This window comes from Dipodomys ordii, unplaced genomic scaffold (genome assembly GCF_000151885.1).
Source record: "Dipodomys ordii isolate 6190 unplaced genomic scaffold, Dord_2.0 Scaffold12, whole genome shotgun sequence".
Lineage (NCBI taxonomy): Eukaryota > Metazoa > Chordata > Mammalia > Rodentia > Heteromyidae > Dipodomys > Dipodomys ordii.
Window position 1 is genome coordinate 21,612,585 of NW_012267228.1, and position 24,547 is coordinate 21,637,131.

At 37.3% G+C, this 24,547-nt stretch overlaps 1 protein-coding gene across 5 annotated transcripts in view; it reads left to right on the plus strand.

Annotated features, from left to right (window-relative positions):
- The window catches only part of Fhit (fragile histidine triad), a 1,339,970-nt gene that overhangs the window by 408,186 nt on the left and 907,237 nt on the right, over positions 1–24,547 (plus strand). For 3 of the 5 annotated variants that reach the window (XM_013010312.1, XM_013010311.1, XM_013010310.1), the window contains exon 1: positions 15,828–15,886. The exons of 1 other annotated variant lie outside the window; for it this stretch is intronic. In XM_013010312.1, coding sequence (XP_012865766.1) covers positions 15,830–15,886 — 57 coding nt within the window. In that variant the 5' untranslated portion in view covers positions 15,828–15,829. Of the gene's footprint in view, positions 1–14,080; positions 14,151–15,827; positions 15,887–24,547 lie in introns of those variants that run through there. One more of the 5 variants, XM_013010314.1, reaches the window with a different exon arrangement.

The window sequence follows — 24,547 nt, forward strand, 5'->3', positions numbered from 1 at the left end:
ATAAGCAAAAAGAAAAAAAGCTGGAAGTGGTGCTGTGGCTCAAGTGGTAGAGAGCTAGCCTTGATTTGAAGAGCTGAGGGACAGCGCCCAGGCCCAGAGTTCAGGCCCCACGACCGGACCCAAAAAAGAAAAGCTGACATTCTAGATAATTCTTGCAAGTATACGGAGTATCTAATATCTCTAAACTTAAGAGATGGAAAGAAGAATGAAATAGAAAGAAAAAAGGTAACTTGCTTAATTGTTCTTCCTACCACGCCATTCTTTGCTCCTCATTTGTAACAGCAGGCTTCAAAGGCATTGTCTATCCAGGTTGTCTCCACTAGACCTCCATTCCCATTCATTGTCACAGTGCTTTTGATACAGATCACCAATGGTCCATTCATCACCAGGTTCATTGTTCTAATCCTAGTTCTGTTCTCATTGGACCTATGAGAAGAATATCTGACCTGCTGATTTTAGCTTTGGGAATACCATACTTTTGGCTCTTGGTTTCCATCCTACATTACTCTTCAGTGTTCTTTGCTGACCTACCAACATGATATAGGAATCTGTTCTTAGAACATCTCTAGAACATCTCTCTCTCCCTCCCTGCCTCCCTCCATTGCCCCTCCCTCCCTCTCTCTTACTTTCTCTTTCCTCAGTCCCCAGATGATAGAAATGATCTCATCTACTCTCCTGGCTGATCTTTCCCAAACTCTGTTTCTAGCTCAGATCACTTTTATCACTTCTAAATTTGGATTATATGTCCCATGCATATAAAATATAAATTCAACTATGTTGGTTCAAGCCAAAACATTTCCCACTTAGATTTTTCTCTTATCACCTTATTTGCAACTGTGTGTTAGCTTTCTTTACTATGACCACATGCCTGAGAATCAACTTATAGAGGGATTTATTTGGCTCACATTTTCAGAGGTTTGAATGTGTGATTAGTTGGCTCCACAGCTTTTGGCCCTGTGGTACAGCAGACATCATGATATGATGTATCAAGGTATGTCCTGCCTTATGGCAGAACAAAGGTACTAATCTCATGGCCAGGAAGCAAAAGTGGAAAACAGAGAGTGAATCCTACAATCCCCTTTGAGGGCACACTTCCAGAAACTTAAGGCCTTCCTTATTAAGTTTTATCTCCTTAAGGGCTCCTCTAGCTCCCACTGGTACCATAGGATAAAGACTAAGCCACCTAAATCTTTGAGGAGCATTTAAGATCCAGCTATAGCAAACTCAGCAGCTGGAGTGATCCTCTTAAAACTAAAACGATTCTTATTACTACTCTACTCCAATTTCTAAGGACTTCTTTTCTTAAAATAGAGGTCAGAATTCTAGGAGGGCTGTTGGTCTAACCACATAGGTTATCAGCTGTCTTTTTTTCTTGCTACGCTCCAGCTAGACTGGCCATTTATTGTTACTCAAAAGTGCTAAGCAACTCGGTATTTTGTCATTTGTCCTCCTCACACATGTTTTCCTGGATGTAATCAGTACTTACCTGTTTTGAGGGCTCTGTTCAAACCCTACATTTTTTTTTTTGTCGGTCATGGGGCCTGAACTCTGGGCTTGGGCACTGTCCCTCAGCTCTTCAGCTCAAGGTGAGCTACAGCGCCACTTCCAGTTTTCTAGTGCTTTATTGGAGATAGGAGTCTCACAGTCTTTCCTGCCCAGGCTTGCTTTGAACCTGGAGCCTCAGGTCTCAGCCTCCTGAATAGCTAGGATTACAGGCGTGAGTCACCGGCGCCCGGTCTCAAACCCTACATTTTAGGCAAAGGCTTGCTTTCTCTTTTATATATCCTTGTTCTTCCAACACTCCTACTTTCTATCCTCATTCATTTTGATAAGCACATAAGCTGATGTTGACTTGTTTTTTTTCTTATTCTTTTTTTTAAACTTTCTTTTTAAATATGTTCCTAGGCATTTTTTTGTTCTGGTCTCTGCCCTCTGTCTAATTCATAGACTAATGCTTTTTTAAGTAGTAGGCACTGAATTGACTAAATGAAAGATTGGATGAGAAATAGAAAGTTAATTACTTCAACAAGTGCAGTCAGTATTTGGCCTGAAATCATATATTGGTGACCAAATGTTTATTTTGTTTTTTGAATTCTCATACTCATGATTTCAGTATTTTATCTTTTTGGCCAATGTATGCTGTTGGTTTCTCGCCCAAAAGATAAAGTAGTATGTGAGTTCTTGCTAACCTTTTTAGGTTATGACCCTCACTCAGCACAAAGCATCAGCAGAATAGATGATTAGTTAAGAGTCAGAGTCACTGAGATTTCCAATATTAAATCTTGCATCTCTTCTTCTGTATTAGTAAGGAGACCACAGGAAACAGATGGCATACACAAATTGGGTAATTTGACTAGAGCTTAATAAAGGTATCATTTTTAAACCACAAGTCAGAGTATAATATCCTGAGGCTAATAGCTGCCTCTTTTAATATTACCCAGAAGCCAGAAGGAGGGAAGTCTATTGGAACTCTGGAGAAAGCCATAAGTGGTCTTTCCTCCCTTCCTCTTTTGCTTTGTTCAACCTGGATGTAAGTAAAGCAAAGAAAGTTTCTTCTGAACCTTCTCTGTCTACTTCTCTATTAGCCTAAGAGTCCAGAACTACTTGTGGCCCAGGTGATTTCTCAGTAAGTACCTTGTAATTGAGTGTATAAACATTCTTCTCAGCAAAAACTTCTTCCCAGTTACACAGTAATTTAAATCTAAAAAAGCTTACTTTTGCCACACTTATAATCCTACCTACTCAGGAGGCTGAGATCTGAGAATTTTGGTTCAAAGCCAGGTGGGACAGGAAAGTATATGAGACTCTTATCTCTAGTTAACCAACAGAAACGCTGGATGTGGATCTGTGACTCAAGTAGCCTTGAATGAAAATCTCAGGGACAGTGCCAAGGCCCTGATTTCAAGCTCTAGGACCAGCACACGTGTGCACATGTGCGCATGCGCCCACACGCAAACACACACACACACACACACTCACAAAAGCGTGTTTTTTGTGTTTTTTTTTTTTGGTCAGTCGTGTGGGGCCTAAACTCTGGCCTGGGCACTGTCCTTCAGCTCTTCAGCTCAAGAGTAGCCCGCTACCACTTGAGCCACAGCACTACTTCCGGCTTTTTCTGGTTATGTGGTGCTGAGGAATCGAACCCAGGGCGGCATGCATGCAAGGCAAGCACTCTACCACTGAGTCACCTTACCAGTCTCCAAAGCTTATCTTTTTATCTTGAATATAGTTGCACATTTATCCTTCTAGCATTTGGATGTTCTCCAGTGCACTAATAACTTTTAATAAGTATTAATAAATAATATGTTTGAATATATTATTAATAACAGGTGACTTTTTCCTATCTTTAACAGATTGCCTGTTGCTGTTTGGTCTGTTGTATCTTTAACAAAGATTAAGCTGAAAAATGGGCAATATCCTTTCTTAAGACAGTTTCACAGTATAGCTCATTGCATACAGGTGACTTTCGGGGTGACTTGTAGGCATGGAGCTATGTGTAATGACCAGACCCGAGCTTTTAGTAATAGTTGGTCAAACTCTAGTTAAAACACTAAACAGCTGGGTAACTGTGGACAAGTTATTCAGCTTTTCTGACCCATACTTTCCTCATCTGGAAATTCTGTGAGTTGGTATAGAATCACAGGTGATGACAGATCTGCTCTGTATCCATCACTTTCCTTCAAAACATGTCAAATAGTCCTTTTCTCCCTAGGGCCTTGCTTCATCAACACTCTTTCCAATTCTTCTTTCATTCATCTTGGACTCTTGTGTTCACGTTCTGCTTGTTGGGAATCTTGCTAGAAGGCTTTCCTCTCCATGCTTCCCTTTTATAAAGTTAAATTCACACGGTGAATTCAGCCTGGAGCATGATTGTGCCAATGACAAATTATAGGCCCACCAGGCTTTTTGGTTGGCATGGTATTTGCCAGACAAATGTAGATAGCACTTTCATGCAGTGAAACACTTTGTTAGTACTTTGAGCCTTTAAGGGACGATTTGAATCCGAAAAAAAAGGCAATGAAACCTTGTACAATACTTACCCCGTTACACAAGGAAAACCAAATACATTTGCACGACAGGAAGGTATGGGTGTCCATTTGATGAAAGAAGCTCAAGGCCCAATGTTCTGTCTATCCTGTAGATAGAGAAGGTAATTTCAAGTTTTATCTATTGTTTATTTCTTTGCAGTTAATTGGGTCTGTATGGGGGTGAGGGATGTGTGGGTGTGCTCATAGTGAGACTTGAACTTGGGGCCTTACTTATTGTTTTTTGCTCACTGCTAGCACTTTACCATTTGAGCCACACTTCCAAGACATGGTTTTTGCTGATTAATTGGAGAAGAGAATCTCTTGCATTTTTCTGCTCAGGCTGGTTTTGAACTGAGATCCTCAGATCTCAGCACTGTGATGGGCTAGGATTATCATCATGAGGCAGTGCATTCAATATGTCAGGTGCTTTCTTCTTTCTTTTTAGATGAGTTTAGAAATAAAAAGAATACAAAGTAGAAATGTTTAGGAGCAAGTGACTGTTATTTGACCAAAGAATAGAAAGCTTTACTGGCAGTTTCTGTGTGTTTAATTTGGAAATATCAAATTTCTAATGAATGAATTGGTTGTCTAGAACCTGGTTCCCTAAAAAGATTCAAGTGAATTTCATTCAGATCTGTATATTTAGCATACTTGCTAGTACTGAACAAAGATCCAGTCCTTGCTTGGTGGGTCTAGCTGTGTGCTTCTAATTTACTAGTACCCTTTTTTCTTAAATATAATCATTGTGCTCTCTCATTTAAAATTTACAATAACCTGAGTAGTTGAGGGCCTGCTTCACTTTTAAGTTACATGCATTGATTAATATTTTCCCTGAGAAATCCTGATCTAGTTGGTGACATAAGACAGCACATTTTTACAAAGTATATCATTTATCTCTAGCCTTCACAGGTCAGTAGGGACCAGAAATTGCAAATTAGTGTTTACATGGGTGCAGTACACTTCACAGAGTTGTTATTGTAGTTTTAGTGGTGCTAATTAAGCCTATATTTAGAATGCAGGTTTTTCCATAAAATGCAGATTTGGGATTTTTCTTCTTATTTCTTCAGTACTTAGGTTTGAGCTCAAGGCCTTCTACTGCCAGATAGACATTCTTCCTACTGAACCACATCTTCCAGCTTTGTTTTGTTTTATGGGTTATTTTCCAGATAGGGTCTCTCTTTCTACTATGTCACACATTGAGCCATGATGTTCCTATTTTAGGCTCCCCATTTTCATTAGAATAACGGATGTGTGCCAGAGGGCCAGGTCAACAAGCAATCTCAGAAACTTTATTTCCATTGGTGCTGACCAGAAACCACGATGCTTCCAATTGCAGCTTCCAAGTAGCTAAGAGTTGGGCTTCTTTGAAAACACTGAAAGATCTAGAAGTATTCCCGATGACAATAGGTTGAGCTGCCACAGTTCTGCCCCCTTTTGGAAGGCACATAATCCTTAGATACCATGTCACCAGGCTCTTGCAGCCATTGTCCATTTCCCATGGAAATTAGATTGCATCATGCAAATAACTTTCTTGGATCCTAGAAAACACTTGAATTTGGGAGCCTTGGTGGAATCCACAAAGAGGAAATTGAAGGATTTTCAGAACATAGACTAGATGAACCTTGAGATATTGAGAGGATTTATATAGTAGAAGAAATGCTCAGAGAAGGTCACTCCCAGTAAAAGAATAACTTGATGCTGAATTCCACCAGGTTTTCTAAACACATTATTTAAACTGCATAAGGAGGCAGATGGTTTGCTTCCTTTTTTAAAAGAAGAGCAGATTTAAGGTCAGGACTTGATTTTACTCCCTGCAACTGTGTGATATGAAATGTGTTCTTGAAAGGAAGGAGAAAGCGGAAAAGTAAGAGCTAGAAGTTGGGTATAACCAAGGTTGCAGTGACAGATGACTGTTAGGTTTTATGTGCTATGGATTAATGTGTTCAAGTTGAACATTGATGTGTGTGAATGGTCTAAATACTCGGAACAACTGTGCCACTGCAGCAAAGACAAAGATTTGTTGAAGAATATTAAGCTGATGAGAGAGAGAGAGAGAGAGAGAGAGAGAGAGAGAGAGGAAAGAAAAATACCATTGTATATTTTCCAAAAGGTTGTAAGGGCCCTTCCTCATAGGAGTTCACCTAGTACTTTACAAAGGCAACTGAGCAAATACAAAGTTTAAGGAATAGGGAAGTTGATTAAGATCTTCAAGGGCAGGCATTTTGTTACCTGAGTTTCCTTTTGTCATCAAATACTGTTCGTGCCGAGTATTTTCCAAAGCAGTTTTTTCTCAGTTCTAGGATTTCTTCTGTGAACATTCTATTTAAGATGATATCTCCAAAAAAAAGAGCCCTTTTAGTACAAAATAACATATGTGAGTAGTAACATCTCTATATTTGAAGGCTTGTTTTGTCTAGCCTGTGAGTCTCAGATAGACAGAGGTCTGAGGAAAAACACAGGCTGGGGGTAAGTTGACTGTGTTTTGATTCTGTTAGAGAATGTTAGAGAAGTTTTACTTTGCAGACGAGGCCAGATCCCTTATAGAATTTGATGGGTCCTTGGTTTTCAGAAGGTCCACTAGAAGAATTTATTTGTGTTAAATTAAAAACAGATCTCCTTCTAAAGGAAAGGCCCTTTTATTGATCCTGACCTTTTCCTTTTTCTGGTAAAGGCTTGTTGAGTTGCCTTTTAAACAACCAGAAATCACTGTGTTTCTTTTTCTTGTAATCTTTTATTTATCCTGTTCAGAGCCCATACATGCTTTAAAATAAATTTCCTGTGAAAACCATAAACAGCCCCACTCGGCAAAGAGTTCAGAGTGTAGAAGCCTTTTCTATATCCTACATGATCTCAAGAGGGTTCTTCAATGCCTAATTGTCCCTGGTCCATGTTCTTTCTATGCCTTTGTCCTATCCTATTGTCTCCATCCCTTCTTAGGACTTCCCACAAAGGAGGTACTTCAGAGTACATTTCAGCTAGTGGTGTCCTGAGAAAACCTAAAGCACAGAGTTGGGATTCTATTAGCTGGAAGAATCAAGAAATTAATTTCCTTCAGGAGTAGAATGGCATGTCTGCCCAAACAGAATATCACTTAATGTAATAGATCTCCCAGATGAAATCAGGGAGCTGATCATTCCCTTACCTGGGGGATGCAACATTATTAAATTCCAGATTCCTGTATAAAGTGATATCCAAATGCAGGGATCTGCCCCTCACCCTGCCAGCCATTTCTCTCCTTCCCTACAGGTTTGGACATGTGCATTGCCACCACCTGCCAGAGACCTGCACATTTTCAGCCTGCTCCAAGTCAGGGAATAAAAGAATTAATGGGTCAGAACTTAATCCATAACTCCCTAACTCCACAGCTTTATTTTTTTAAATAGTTCATAAACTGCTTATTTTCCCTTAGATTTCCTCTGTGGTAAAGGAAAGGCTTGCTTGCAGTTGGATGTGCTTCATAAAAATGCTTGAAAGGACAATTCTGTATTGTGTGAATGCCTGTAATTTACCTTCATACAATATTCAAGAACTGTCCCAGAGTTTGTGTCTGAATTTGTTCAGAGATAAAGGACCCTGGGGTCAATAACCCAAGTACTTCCAGATGGATTTAGTTTTGCTTTCTTGAAGACCTAAGAGGCCAGTGCAGACCTCTGCTTTTAAAGCTGTCAGAAGCATTATGACTGGGAGCTTGACAGATGCCTAACCAGACATCCCAGATCTCTAGTTGAGTTTTCTAAAGTGATACAGTAACATTTGTATTTTTTCCCCTGAATAAATAGATTAAATATCTTTGTTTCAGGGTCAAACTCTGTTTTTGCCACCTCTTGCCCTCTTCTGGATGATAGAACTGGGAGATATTTCAGAGAGCTCAATTTTGAGAAATGATTTTTATACATTATATGTACCTTCCACAACAAGCAGGCACTAATGGGATCTGGAGCAACACAGTTTGTGCTGTCAGGAGGTTAAAGCTCCAGACATGGAATCTGGAGAATTAAAGGCCAGTCATTAGCCACTGTCAAAGAGTTGGACTGAAAGTTCCACTTTTCACTCCTAACAGGTCTTTATGTCCCTGTTGGCCCCAGTATCCTTAAGGTTTTCACTCTGTACCCAGAGCGGGGGGCCCAGAAACCTCAGCTTTTTATGTAAAATGGAGGGCCAGAAACCTTGATCCTTGAGTTTGACATGAGAAAAATTCAGGCAAGATACAAATGTAGTAAAAGTGATAGAAATATGGATAAGAAAGATATTATGTAGCATGATGCCATGGGAAAATGACACTTTAGTTTATCGTCAGCCATCTTCTGAGTGTAGACATGAGCATTAGGCAAAGGAAGAATCAGGGGCAGAGAAGAAAGCTATCCATAGTGTCTGGGTTATACGTGTGACCTGGTTGGTCATATCTCAGTTCTGGTTCTCCTGGGTTCCAGCGAAGTTGTTATTACTGCTATCAATCGAGGGGAGCAATCTGGTTCCCATGCTCCAGGAGGCTGCCTGATTATTATAGATTATTATCCTCATTTGGGGGTGATTTGTCCTGCAAGGCTCTGCTGTTCTTTATGAGTAGTTTTAGTCCTGTGTCATAAAGATGTTATTGATTAGTCCTGCCTTTCCTGGAACCCAAGGTGACCGCACAGTGACTGTGGAGAGAAGGGATTAGAACAATGACAAACACAAGATGCAGGCAGAGATGCCAGGCGGAAACAGTTTAAGTACTTGTTACAAATGCACTTTCAAGAGACTGAAAGCGGTTGTCTCTGGTGAGAAAAATTGTGTTGCTTTGGGGCTTTGAGTACTGACTTGAATTGCCTGGGAGAAATTCCCAGTCCTGGGACCAGTCTATGGTCTGGACTTGTGAATAGAGGAGTTTTAATTAATGGTATTTTCTCTTAGATTTCATCTTCTATTTTAGGTATGTTTGCTTTTTCCCATTGTTCATGGCTAGCTGCAATATACTTGTTAGCTGAATCCCTTTGTTCTAGGATTTCACATTTATTTTGGAAACAAAAGTTAGTAGAAGATCAAAACATGTTGTGTGCTTTGCGTCATTTCTTCATGAAGTGTATTTCTTTCTCTTCTGGAGAGATGTATTGATTGGTCTTCATGTATTCTTTACCTTACAAATAAAAAAAAGCTCTCCCTCTCTCTCTGATTATAGCATGTGACGTGAGTAAAAAATAAGACTTGAGAAAAAAAACAAGACTTACCTGAAATTTTATTTTATTGTAGAGATGCTGTACAGAGGGGTTAGAGTTACATGGGTAAGGTAATAAGTACATTTCTTTTTCTTTTTTTTTGGTCCGGTCGTGGGGCCTGAACTCTGGGCCTGGGCGCTGTCCCTCAGCTCTTCAGCTCAAGGCTAGCGCTCTACCACTTGAGCCACAGCGCCACTTCCGGCTTTTTTCTTTTTGCTTATGTGGTGTGAGGAATCGAACCCAGGGCCTCAGGCATGCAAGGCAAGCGCTCTACCACTGAGCCACCTTCCCAGCCCAATAAGTACATTTCTTGTCCAGCATTGTTACCCCCTCTGTTTTTCTCCTACTGTCCCTTCCCTCCCCCACCTCCTCCACTCCCCACAGGAAGTTGTAAAGTACATTTCCAACATAGTATATTGTGAGTATCATTGTTTCACTGAGTCATCCTGTGTCCTTGTTTTAGCATTTTGTTATTGCCCTTCCCCTCCTCAAATTAGATAAATATACATACAAGATGCAGAGTACCAAAATCAAGTACAGTGACAACAGGGAATATACCATAGGGGGGAAGAACATACAGAAGACCCCCCCCAAATTCATATAGTACATTAAAAACAACAACAAAGAAAAATCTCTTGTGTCCGTATCTTGGGGTTCATTTCTCTTAGCATCATCTTATATGGTCATGTGTACACAGCTTTGCAGCTTTTCTGCTCATATGATCAGATTATCCTAGACACATACTAATTAATTGCAAATAAGGGAAACCATGAGACCTATCTTTCTTTGTGTCTGGCTTACTTCACTTAACATGATTTTTTCCAAGTCTTTCCATTTCCTAACAAATGAAGTGGTGTCATTCTTTCTGATGGAAGCCTAGAATTCATATATCTATATAGATATATCTATAGGTATGGATATCGATACATCACATTATCTTGATCCACTCATCTACTGAGAGGCATCTGGGTTGTTTCCATATCTTAACTATGGTGAATAATGCTGCAATAAACATAGTTGTGCTGGTAGCTTTAGTGTGGTGTTATTTGTAATCCTTTGGGTAAATGCCCAGAAATGGGATTGCTGGGTCCTAGGGGAGCTCTATGGGAGGTCTTTTTGAGGAACCTCCATACTGCTTTCCGAGTGGTTGAACAAGTTTACACTCCCACCAACAGTGCAGAAGGGTTCCCTTTTGGCCACATCCCCTCCAGCATCCGTTATTACTAGATTTCTTGATTATAAACATTCTAACTGGGGTGAGGTGGAATCTCAATGTTGTTTTTTATTTGTATTTGTTTTATGGCTAGAGAAGTTGAGCATTTCTTCACGTGTGTATTGGCCATTCTTATTTCCTCTAAAGAGAAGTCTCTCTTTAAATCTTTAGCCCACTTATTAATGGGTTGGTTGGTTGGTTGAGGATTTGTTGTTGGAGGATTTAAACTTTTTGAGTTCCAGGTATATTTTAGATATGAGACCCTTGTCTGTTGTATGGCTAATGAGGATCTTCTCCCAATCTGTGGGCTTTTTACTGATCTTGCTAGCTATGTCCTTTGCCGTGCAGAAGCTCTGCAGTTTTATGCAATCCCATTTGTTCAACCTTTCTTTGATTTGTTGTGTTTCTCTCTTTATTAAGAAAATTTTGGCCTGTGCCAAGGAGCCCTAGAGTTTCTCCTATTCCATCCTGTAATGTGTTCAGGGTGTCTGCTTTTACTTTGAAGTCTTTGATCCAGTTGGAGTTGATTCCGGTGCTGGTGATATGCAAGGATCTAGCTTTAGTTTTCTATAGGTGTTTAACCAACTTAAGCAACATTTACCTAAGAGGCTGTCTTTCTTCCATTCTATTTTTTTGGCTCCCTTATTGAAAATTAGGTGGCCATAGGTCTGTGGGTTCATTTCCAGTCCTTCAGTTCTATTCCATTGGTCCTCAGGTCTGTTCATATGCCAGTACCAAGCTATTTTGATTACTATAGCTTTATATAATAGAGTTTGAAGTTTGGTATTGATATTCCTCCAGCACTGTTATTTCTGCTAAGAATTGTTTTTTAAACACTCAGTAAAAAAATTAATGGCTCCAGTGGTAGAACAATTGTCTAGCAAACACAATACCCTGAGTTTAAATCCCAGTACCACCAAAACACAAACAAAAATCGTTATGAATGTCTCTTTAGGCATGTATATAGAAAAATATTTATTAAAAAATTATAAATATTTTATATATGTGTAACATTCTAAATGTCAGTTTTATAGTCTAGATTTTAGCCTAATGCCATCTTTTTATATTGATAAGTATGTACGTATATCATCATCTTAAAAGGCATAGAGAATTCCATTTTTGTATAATATAAACTTAATAATTTATTTAATGTATACCTCACTAAGAGCAATAGAATGGGCATTCTCATACCTATGTCATTATGGATTATTTGATAAGTTGTTTCTTTGAAATATATCCTAAGAATGAAACTGTTACTTATAATGTAATGTTAATAATTTTAAGATAATAATTTCTGCTTATCTCATTTGTTTTACAGAGTCTTTGATTCCTTACAATGTCATATTCAGGGAGTCTCAAAAGTATTTTAAATCTCTATTAAACTGAAGTATTTAAGGAAATGGTTTGTTAGGAAATTAGTTGAGGGAGGGGAGAGGAAATTGGGGACAATGAGTTGCAGAGGATGGAATGACATTACATATATATGTCTATATCTCCATATGTATGATATATGTGTAGATTTATATATAATTTATGTGCATATTTATTCGTGCATTATTTCCACTCTGTGATTATTGTATGTGGCTTGAATAAAGTCAAGTAGAGAATATATGAGATAATGTGAAACTGACTTTTTCAGTGAAACTGACTAAATGGTGTTTGAAAAAGGGGGAAAAAGGAGGAGAGGAGTAGGAAAGTGGTAAGATTTGTTCAAAGTATACTGTGTATCACTATGGGAAGATCAGATTGAAGCCTCCTCATATTACAAGTATATGTTAACTCAGAAAATTTTGAAAAAACATAGTCTTTAAAAGCAAAACACGTTTTGTTAAATTTTTACTTATCTGATTAATGAGGTTGTATGTTTTCTCATTATTGCTATTTCTGTTTCTTTGGGGGAAAATGCATATTCATATCCATTGCCTCGTTTTCTCTTAGGCATTTTGCCTTTTCCTTATTACTTGTAATGGTTTCTGTGCATTTTGGATATGTGTGATTCCTGTACAGCCTCTGGAGAGGAGTATGCCAGGAAAATATTGGAGATAAATACTATGTTAAAATGAAAGGAGAATTTACTACTGTCTCCTTCTAAGTAGCTATTTAACCTCTGTCACTCAGTTTCCTTCCTATAAAACTAGAAAAGAGTAGCCAGTCGTTACTTAAAGTTCTCCAGCTGTAATAAAGCCAACAGTTATTAAAACAAAGTATTTCACCCGTGGAACTTTCCCCATGAACACTTTGGAATCTTATATTGTTTTTTAATCTATCCACTTGGTTGGCGAGGGAAAAGTTTCTGCCCTAAGGTTATAGAGATAGCTGAACACATGACCCCCACTGCTGGACCGGGTAGATTGACAGAACTTTATTAGTTCACACATATACCCTAGGGGAAGATCCTGCCCACCAAACAAAGCAACATGAGAATTTCACTTTGGGAACAAAGTGAACAATCAGAGGGAGGCTATAGAGGAAGACTTTTTTTTAAATAGGGGTGAAGTGTCCTCTGTTCTTGTAGGAGGATGTGGTTGGCTTACTAGGATAAAGCCAGGGATAGGAAATGAAATCCATTGGATAAGCATGAACTTTGTCTGCTTTCTAGAGTGAGGAATGGTGCTTGGAGAGAGGACTTTATCCACAAGGGTAGTTGTGGTTAAGGTTCTTTTCAAAGCCCTCCTGATTTTTCCTCAGATTTCAAGAGAGCACACAGTCTTCTCAACTGCCCAGCGTTGAGTCTGCAGATGTGGTCCTCTTAGTCCTTTGCCAAGTTCCTGTCCACTGCTAAAACTCTCCCCTATGCTCGCCTCCACATCACAGACCTTTGGAGGGACATAGTATGGCTCAAGTACTATCGTGCCCGATTTTGTCAAACTTGGCATGTTTCCCCTCTCTGCCACCCAGTATTTGTGTGGGGTTGGACAAGATGCTTCTCCCTTCAATTCCAATGAAAAAGGTGTACATACCTTTTAAAAAACAGTACCTATAAGAAATTCTAAGCATAACACCTGGCTCATGTCATACTTAGACCTTTATTATTTAATGTATCCAACTTCTTAGTCTTCATCTGCCTGCCCTATAAATGCAAGTATTAACTAAGGTCTTTTGTAACCCTCCTTCCTTCCCTCCCTCCTTGCTTCTCTTTTTAGCCTCTGAAAATGGGTTTATATTTTATATGACCTCAGCTATATCTTTAGAGAATGACCTCCAGATTGTATTTCTTGCCTATATTGCTCTATGGTGCTCTAGTCTCATATTCCAATCATCTTCTAGAGATTTTTGTTTTCCTCCTTATTCATCATGTTTAAAACATTTCTCCTCAATCCAGCACATTTTCCTAAGTGGCTTACTAGTGTTAGTGTTAGTGGTATCAGCAGTCCATGTTGGTGTCATGGTTGCTCTATTTTGATCTTCACTGTCTCTCAAAGGGCCAGTATCTGAGATGTAATCCCAGTTTTAGTGACACTGGGAAGTGATAGAACCTTTAAGTGATAGAGCCTACTGAGATGTCTTCAAGTGATGTCTTTGTGTCTTTGAAAGGATTACACAACCCTAGTTTTTTCCTCTTTCTTTTCTTCCTGGCCATGAGGTGAACATCTTCCCTCACCTCAAAATCCCACCACAATGTGCTATTTTCCCACATGTTCAAAAGCAAGGAGTCCAACCGATCGTGGACTGAGCTATTTCAAACTGTAAGCCAAAACAAACCCTTTTCCTTATGTAAGTTGATTATCTTAAATATCTCATTATACTTTGCCTAACACAATACTCTTAAGTCATCTTTAGTTTCTTACCCTTTTAGAGCCACAATAGCTCCGCTCTTAAGGGTTACTGGTGTCATCTCCCACAGGATGGCTTCAATCTATTCTTTTGACTCCATTCCCTCAAATCACTATATTTTAAAATATGCCTTGTTGAATAATTACTTCGAAAGGTTGTTTTTGTTTGATTATTTTGCTTTTATTTTGTCAGAATGGTTAAACATTTGGCATTAGACTCAGTTGACAATGTAGGGATACTCTCAAATCCCCAGAATTAGTAAAAAGGATTTTAAGGTAAAGAAAACACAGAAAGAAGCTTCTTTAAACTTCTCTATTAAGAGACACAGAAGGAAGCCTCTTCATGCTTCTCTTATATTACTAAAAGAAGAAACTTCTAGAAATGAAGCTTCTATAAATTCTATCTTCAGAGTAGCTTTCACTCCTAGGAAGAGTGAACATACCATAAATTTCCTGGAGATAGGGAGAATATTTATGGCAATGAAGAAGGTGGAAAGACCTTTTGTACCTTTATGAATAGACATTCTCACAAACTGTTACTATCTTCTATTTATAATGTAATAATTAGTATATGTCTAGGATAATCTTATCAGATGAGCAGAAAAGCTCAAAAGCTATGTACATATGACCATATAATGCTAAGTGAAATGAACCCTAAGATATGGACATAAAAGGTTTTTCTTTGTTGTTGTTGTTTTTAATGTACTATGTGATGGCTCCTTGGTACTCATGAAAGAAGCAAGCTGGTCAGCCTGGTACCCAACACCTTCAACTATGGAGTCATAAACCATTTCCTTCTTCATCTCCCTATCTTTCTTATATTTCACCAGATTTTCTTTGTTTAACCCCTAGAATATGTATTGCCCTGAATTTCTCTCTCATTTTGGAATGTTTTCATTCTACTGACTCACCTTCGTATCCCCAGTGTCTTGAAATCATGCATTTGTAATTCAGATCCTGGCTTTTCTGATTATTAGGTATGTGACATTGAAAAATTAATCTTCCTGAATTTTGAGTTTCTCATTTGATAATGGAAAATATATTGTCATATTACAGGGTTGTATTAGCTAACCTAGAATAAGTTTCATGTTCATTGAATGATTTGGTTACTACTACAGCTAAAGGTAATACTTGCCTTCTTACCTGTTTTGTTATTCATAAAGGATTTACATTATGCTACTTTGTGCTATGTTATATCAAAATATGCCTTGCTGATTAATTACATTGAAAGATATTTTTGTTTGATTATTTTGCTTTTTGGACATATGCATCAACTGAAATAGTTGTTTATTCAGTGCTTATTTATCAAGCATTTTGTATCTGATAGTATGACTTGGCTGGTAATGGAAGAATTATAGATTTCATTTCTATCTTCAGAAAACTTTCACACTATCTAATTTTCATTGCATGACAACTGTTGAGAGCCCAAGGAAACAACACCTGACTCAGCTCCTCATTTCAATGTTGTCCAGGGCAACAGTATCTCAACTGAGATCTGAAGAGGGGTGGGGCTTAGATGGACAGGAAGGAAAAGGCACTGCTGCAGGCCAAGTGAGCAAAGACATTTTGGTGAACATGTGACATGTTCACAGAACAGAGGGAAGCAGAGAATGATCTTTCATGTATCCCAAGAACAAAAGGACTATTCCTAGTTTTCAAGGATATAAAACAAGAAAGGTAAGCCCAAACTGGCTCATGAAGGGGTTTCTGTTTGTGTTGTTACTAGTGCTGGTTCAGTTCCCCTATCTGGAAAAGTCAGCAAGTTTGTTTCTGTTTTTATGAATATGGGATATGCATGGTTTCGTGGTAGAATGTTACAGTCAAGAAAGCTCATTTTGACAAAATAATAGAATTTGAAAGTAACTGGACTACCTCACTTCTATTTCTTAGGGACTATGAAGAAAAAGTGTTTCTCAGCTTTATATTTAATCCAAGTCACTAATCTTTTTTTTCTCATTTCCATATCTTCCCATTGATGTCTTTTCTTGTTGATGTTAGCAAAATATATAAGCTAGTTTTATGGTGCTATTTCCAAAGATGCATACAATACACTTTGATCAAGTTCACCCCTTCTATTATACTCTCTTAAGCCCTCATTCTCTTCCTCTATACTTTTTCAAGTAGTATTTAGTGGATTTGGTCATACTACACACACACACACACACACACACACACACACACACACACACAGAGTGAACTTCCATCATGCTTAACTTAAAGCACCTCTCCTTTTCACCTAGCCATGTCCTTCTTTCTTTTTTACCAGACAATTTACCTTTTATTCTCATGTCCTATTATTATTATTATTATCACCATTTTTAGGTGTAAATTTTGCATATGAGCAGAAATATAATGTTTGGATTTTCTTAGCTTCACTTATCTTTCATAACATTATGCTCTCTAGTTCCAACCAGCTTTCCTACAAATGACATGGAATCATGGCTGAATAATACTCCTTTGCATATGGATTCATTTTCCTTATCCATTCATTGGAACCTAGGCTGATTTCATAGATTGGGTATTATGAATGAGTAAGGCTGCTATAAAGTTGGTTGTAGATGTGCTCTATATAGCAGAAGAATAAAATGCCTCTATTTTCAGTTTTTAGAAGAACCTTCACACTGATTTCCATAGTGGTTATATTTCCAACAAGTGTGTTTTAAGTTCCCCTTCTCCTCCAGCATTTGTTGTTTTCTTGATGTTGGCCATACTGGCTATGAAATCTCAGTGTTATTTTGATTTGCATTTCCTTAATAGCTAAGGATAATAAACATTGCTTCCTGTATTTATTGGCTGTTTGTGTTTCTTCCTTTGAGAACAGTCTTTTCAGTTCATTTGCCCATTTATTTGTTTGTTTATTTGTTGGCAATATAGGAGTTTTGAAATCAGGGCTAACACTTGCTAAGCTGTCACTATACTAATAAGCTATGCCTTTAGCCCCGTTGTGTTCTGGTTAATTTTAAGATATGGCCTTGGTTCCTGCCCACACATAGTCCTGACCCAAGGCACACATGATTTAAGCTTCCCTAATAAGTCAAAATGGCATTCTGATTTTGATAAAAATTGCCCCATAGATGGTTTTTGATGGTACATACATTTTCACAATTGTTAGTATTTCCATCTTCTAGTGTCTTATTTACTGTCTTTCATCATTGTTTTATAGTTTTCATTGTAGAGACCTTTTATCTTCTTCGTATATTCCTTGCTATTAAATTATTTGAGACTACTGTGAATAGCATTGTTTTTCATGATTTCTTTTTCAGCTTGTTCATTTTTGGTATATAGAAAAGCTACTGATGGTTGCAGTTTTCAGTCTAGTATCTAGGGTTCATCTGCTCAAGGAGGGGCTTTTTTTGGTGGAGTCTATATTATCTGCAAGTAGACAGTTTCATTTCTTTCCCTATTTATATCACATTGATTTATTTCTCTTTTCTTATTACTCTGGCTAGGAAACCACCACTATTTAAATTTGTTTTGGGAAACTGGACATTTTGTCCTATTCTAACAGTAGAGGAAATAGTTTTAGTTTTTTACTATTTAGTATGATATTGAGTATAGGTTTGTTGAGATACATCCATTTATTTGAGCTTCTACAGACCTGTTATAATAAAAAGATACTGAATTTTGTCAAAGGCCTTTTCAAAATCTATATAGATGATTATGTAACTTTTGTCTTTTATTCTGTTTATTTATGTGTCATATTACATTTATTGACTTACATATACTGAACAATCTTTGTTTCAAAGAATGAAACCACCTTGGTAATTGTGTATGATCTCTTTAATATGTTATTGAATTTGGTTTTCAAGTGTTTATTGAGAATTTTTATCTAAGTCCAAGAGGCAAATTGATCTATAATTATGGTTGTGTTATAGGTCTAGTTTTGATATCAGGATAATATTACCTCTATAGAATGAATTTAATAGCATGAATTTAGTAGCCTTTTTATGGTGTGGAATACTTGGAGGAACATTGGTGAAAGTTCCTCTTTAAAATTCTGATAGAATTTGGTGTTGAATTCTTTTAGCACTGAACTTTTTTGTTAGGAAACTTTCTTTCAATCTCATTGCTTATTACAGAGCTATTGAAGTGATTTATATCTTTTTAGTTCAATTTTGGTAGGACATATGCTTGTATAAATGCATCCATTTCTTAAAGATTTTCAAGTATTCTTTAATGATCCTATGAATTTCATTGTTATTAGTTGTGATTTCCTCTTTTAATCTCTAAACTTATTGATTTGGTTCCTATGCAGTTTTCTTTGGGTTAGTTTGTCTAAGGTTTTGTCATTTTGCTTATCTTCACAAATAATAAACTTTTAGCTTTATTTATCCTTTGTATGTTTTATCTCTATTTCACTCACTTCTTTCCTTATCTTCATTATTTTTTCTGCTTTCTGTCTTTGGATGTGGCTTGTTCTTCTCCACAAGGTTGAGGTGCCTCATTATTAGGTTATTTATTTTGTATTTCTGATATGGGTTTTTGAGATCACTGATTTTCTTTTGTAAGCAGTCAGAGCTATAAACTTTCTTCTTAGCATTGCCTCCTCTGATAAGTCCTATATCCATTTTCATTTGATTCTAGAAAGTTTTTGTATTTTTCCTCTTATTCCGTTAGTGACTCACTATTCATTCAACAGTGTATTATTTGATATCCTTGTGTTTTAATGTATTTTGTAGTTTCTTTTATTGTTGATTTCTAGCCCTATTCCATTGTCGGCTGATACAATACAGAAGGTTAGTTTGATTTTCTTGTATTAGTTAGGATTTGTTTTGCTTCCTAAAATATCTGTTTTGGAGAGAAAGTTCTATGGATTTCTGAGAAGAATGTCTATTGTGCGACTATTGGATGAAATGTTCTAAAGATGTCCATTTGGCCTTTAGTGTTGTTTTTTGTGAAGTTTCTCTATTGATTATTCTGGGTCTGGATGACCTATATGTTGGCAAGAGTAGGTTATAGAAGTTATATATTATTCTTGTGTTAGGGTATATCCATGCTTTTTTTGTCTAGAAGTTTCTTTTTTAAAATATAATTGAGTGTGCTACCAATTGGTGTAGATGTGTTTAGAATTGTTTTCTCCTATTAGTGAGCAATGAAAAGTGAACTTGTTTGTCTCTTCTGACTAATTTTTGAGTCTCTTTTGTCAGATATAGTTTATATAATATAACTACTCCTGTTTGCATTTGGAGTCTAAATGACTAGAAAATCTGTATTCATCCTATAACTCTTACCTCTACATTTGTCTTTGGCAGTGGTATTTGTTTCCTGTACACAAACTTGTCTGCTCTTTTTATTTTTTAGTTCCAACCCCTAGCCTATGTGTTTTGATTGGAGAACTGGTCACTAACATTCAGTTTATTCTTTAAAAGTATATAGCAGTTTCTGTTATGTTTTTGTGCTGTTTTCTTCTCTCCTAAATGTTTCTTTGCCTATTTGCTCATTTAGTAGGTTTATTCTTCTCTGTATTTTCCTGTTGTGTTCCTCTTCTCTGTGTAGAGTCTCTTATGAATTCCTAGTTTTTATTTAGAATGAACATTTTTCTATTTTTCTTTCAATTACAAAGGATAACTTTTCTGCATACAGTAAAATAAGTTAATACTTTTTCTCCAGGGCTTAGAGTAAATCATTCTGTGCCTTCCTTGCTTTTAGAATTCTGTTGAACATTCTGCTGTTATTTTGATGAATTTGTCTTTATACATTACTTACCCTTTTTCTTTTCTTATTATCTTTCTTTGTTCTGTGCACTTAGTGTTTTTATTATAATATGCTTTGGGGACACTTCTTGGATCATATCTTTTTGGTGTTCTAAAAGCCCCTTGTCCCTAAATAATTAATGTTTTTTCTCAGGTGGGGAAACTTTAAGCTATTGTTTTATTGAATAAGTTATGTATGCCTTTAGATTGTATCTTTTCTTTTTTTCATACATAGCAAATATAAATTCCTTTTTTTTTTTTTTTTTTGGTCAGTTGTGGGGCTTGAACTCTGGGCCTGGGTGCTCTCTGAGCTCTTCAGCTCAAGGCAAGTGCTCTACCACTTGAGCCACAGTGCCACTTCCGTTTTTCTGGTGGTTAATTTGAGATACTAGTCTTTCCTGCCTGGGCTGGCTTTGAACTGTGATCCTCTGATCTCAGCCTCCTGAGTAGCTGGGATTACAGGCACAAGCTACCTGGAGCCAGGCTGTAAATTTCATTTTTAATGGTGTCTCAGAGGCCTTAGATTTTCCTTTTGTACTTTCTTAGATTTTTTTTAATGTCTTTATCTGAGTGTTCCAATTCTTCTTTGTCTTTAGTCTTTAGTCTTCATTTTGTTCCACTTGAGTTATTGAGCTTTTCATTTTCAGAATTTCAATTTTATTATTTTTCAGGATATCCTGTATCTTTATCGAATTTTTTCTTTCATGTTCTTCATTATCCCCCTTATTTCATTCACTTATTCATTTTCATGTTCTCTGGGTTTATTCAGCTGTTTATTTGCATTTTTAAAAATTCATTCAGTTATTTAAACATATAACTTTAATTTACTGATTTTTTTTTATCATTAACCTCTCGAGTACATTGGGATTTCCTCTACATTACTACTGTTTAAGTCCTTTGTTATAGAATTAAGTTTTGGAGAAGACATTGTCTTTTTTCATATTACCTGTGTTTCTACTTTGGTATATTTAAGACTATGTTTTTGGATGGAAGCTTTAATCTCAAGTATCGTTTCAGTTGACATAGTCACATTGTTTAGGGAATATTAGGCAGGCCCCCAGGTATGGTTTATTTTCTTGTCACTGGTTTGGGAGTACAGCTCAGTAACCAAACATTCACTTAAGACACTGAATCTAGTTCCTATCCACTCAGGAAGAAGATTACTTTCAAATGTAAAGTAAACAGATACACCCACTATGCAAATACGTTAATCCATACTTATGAAAAATCACTAACATTGTCCTAGTTCTTTAGATGAATAAAAGGGTATTATGAACTAGGTAGAGATTAATTAACAAGAGTAGTAATGGAAAAAAGATAAGATGGACAATACAAATGAATTCTACAAGACTTAAAATGTAATAACAGTAGAAGGGAAAGCAGCTAAAGTAAATACAAGGGAGCAATGAGAGAGCAGTCAATTAAGAGAAAAGATTCAGATAAAGATATAGTGTGAGGGCTGGAAAGGTGGCTCAGTGGTAGAGCGCTTGCCTTGCATGCCTGAGGCCCTGGGTTCGATTCCTCAGCACCACATAAGCAAAAAGAAAAAAGCCGGAAGTGGTGCTGTGGCTCAAGTGATAGAGCGCTAGCCTTGAGCTGAAGAGCTGAGGGACAGTGCCCAGGCCCAGAGTTCAGGCCCCATAACTGGAAAAAAAAAAAAAGTAAAAAGATATAGTGTGAAAGAAAGGAGAAATAGTAAGTAGTAATCTGGCAAACTACAAAAAATGTGTCAAAAATAATGATAATAAAGAAGTTGAGGGGGGAGTAGAGTGATTAAAGAAGAAAAAGAGAGATAGCCAATCTAATTGTGTACAAAAAGAAAATAAGAAATGGTAGAGGGCAACAGAAGGAGGATCAAAAAGAAATATTTTAAAAATGAATATTAAATTCAGTTGTTGTTTACAAAAGATTGGAAGAAAGAAAAAGAACTAAAAAGACCTAAATCATGAGAAAAACCCTTAAAGTGAACTCCCAACATTTTCTTTATTTGGAGGAATGAAGAAATTTATTCTTTCTTTTGTTTTGTTTGATTTTTTAAGTCTGAACTCTGTAAGCCAGTATTGGATGTCTGGTTTGGAGAGTTAGCTCAGTGGAAGAATGTCCAGCCCCCAGTGACCAGGCTCTAAACCTTCTTCTTGACTTCAGCTTTATTCCCTATTCAACCTTTGGCTTCTACAGTCTCATAGCCCCCCCCCCCCCCAATGAACAGGCTGATATTCTCTGGACCTGTGTGGTTTCCCATTAGGTAACTGCAGTAACTGCAGTGCTGGGTTCTGGGTTTGCTAACGTTCTGTCATGCCACTTAGGACCATGCTGAGGTTTCTAAAATGTACCCGTGACTAGTGGGAGGATTTCAAAAATGTACCTGTAGCTTGTGGCAGGACTTGCTGGTCATCAAGTCATTTATCTTTTGAGTGTGTGCGAGGGCTACAGGGAGCGGATCCTATGATATAATTGTTGCAGTTTCGTGAGTTAGATGGTCCCCCATGGCATGGTTGTCCAGTCTGGCCACAACTGCACTTTCCAGGCTCTCCATCATCAGGCTACATCCTGGGAGCCCTCAAACATCATGCTGCTTTGGTGTCTGTTGGTACCTGGTGTTCTGCTCCACGTGTGCCAACCAACTCATGGTGAGATGCAGATATCAGAAAATCAAATGGGCCACCAGCCCTGATATCCTCTTCTGGAAGAAGTATGATGTGAAAACAAATGTGCTATTTGGTATATTTGTGAACAGAGTTGCTGAAGGAGGTAATAGAGTTACCATCTTGTCCTAATTCTTGGTGTCTCTTTCTTATGTTCTAAAAAGAAACTCAAAACAGCCACAAGAACAAAAAATAAGTTTTCTTTCTTTTTTCACCAGCAATCATTCTTTTGTTTCCCCTTTTTATTTCTTTACCTTTTCTCAGTACTTTGCATTACCCTCTTTGACTCTCTTTTTCCATTTTCGTATATGTCCACAGTAACTAATTGGCAGAAACTCAGTTTTTCTCAGGTGAAGATAGCCAATACTGATAGCCTTAACACATTCAAGGAAGGAATGACCCAATGTTGAGAGGATCAAGGGCCATTTATTCAACTCCGACACTCACAAGGTGTAAGAGATGCATCCTTTTATTTTTTAAAGAAATATATTTACTGAGAGGTCTGTTTCCCATTCTACTCTCTTCCATTATTTCTCCCAAACCTTGAACCATAAACTTCTTGAAAGCATTGTGAATAATTTATATCCTTTTATTACTCATTGCTTAACTCCCTTTGGGGGAAATGAATGGAAACATTTGTCTTCTGCTGCTTCTCTCCTTTGGAAGGAGCTCCTTATGTCAGCTTTGGGCAATACTGAAGATTTATTTCCACAAGAGCTGCCATTGTGGCATAGCTAACTGACCCTTTGTTTTGATTAACCAAAATATTTTGATTAAAAAAATCATGAGCAATGCTAATGACACCAGTAGAAATTCAACTTTCCCAACTTCAGATATAATCCTAGTTGTTGCCATCTTTCTTGGTAATGCTTAATTGTGTCTAACCACTCCAAGTATGTGATTGTGACCACTTCTGAGCATGAGGAAGTACACATGTTCAAATTCTCTTTTGGTCTTTGTAAATGTCTTTCCTGAGCTTCATAGAACCTGGAATTACATTTAATACCAGTCATGGGCCAACAAGATAACATGGGACATTGGACTAGTCCTATAGTAAATACTATTAGAATGTCAGTTTCTCTTTACCAACTCTAGCACTATCCCATCTGAGTCCAAATGAACTTCCCTCTTCATGTGTCTGTGTTGTAGGATATCTAAATCATGTGCCCAGCCATAACTACTCGGAACAGTGTCAATGTAACTTTACTTTGTCAAACCAGAAATCAGATCATATCATGTGTAAGTGCCCAATAAACATGTATGGCATGATTGGACATAAAAATCAGCATAAACAGAAACAGAAAGCAGACTTTACTCATCACTGAGGGATTTATCTAGATGTCAGGAATTCCAGACAAATCTTCTTTGGGACTTCTAAAATAAATATATTCATGTACAAGAAGGCTACATGTGGCCTATGGTGACCAGTTATATGCATTTCTTTCTGTATTGGGCCAGATAGATGTTCATTAACATCTGTTTAAAATATGAGAGGCACCATAAATGGAGTGTTTGGGGTGGATGGCCTGTGGGAGAAAGAGCTCTCTGAAACAACTAAAAGATTCCAGCATTATTGGATTCCCAACTCTAGAAGGTCAATTTTCCCATTGCTTTTCTTTGGGAGATCACAATGAAGTTTAAAACACTTTTTATCAAGTTGTGTGCTGATAAAATTAGTTCCCTTATGTGTCCCTATCTACCTAGGGAAATTGAAATGTCTCATTTTAGAAGAGGGACATATAATTCCTTTTTCCTAAACATTATTTTCTGGTTGCAAAGGAGAAAAGAAAACTGAATGGAAGGAAAACATGGAGTTGGTTTGTAACCTGCTAGGAAAGCCAAGGGAAGGGAACTTTACTAGGCATTGAAATAGTAGCTTTCCTGGTTTCGGGTCAGAACATCTGTCTGTGTCTCTGGGCAGATTTAGTTTAAGGCCAAAACAAATAGCTCCCCTTTCTTGGGTTCTGACCCCCAGGGTACAAAAGGGGAGCTAAGCTAGT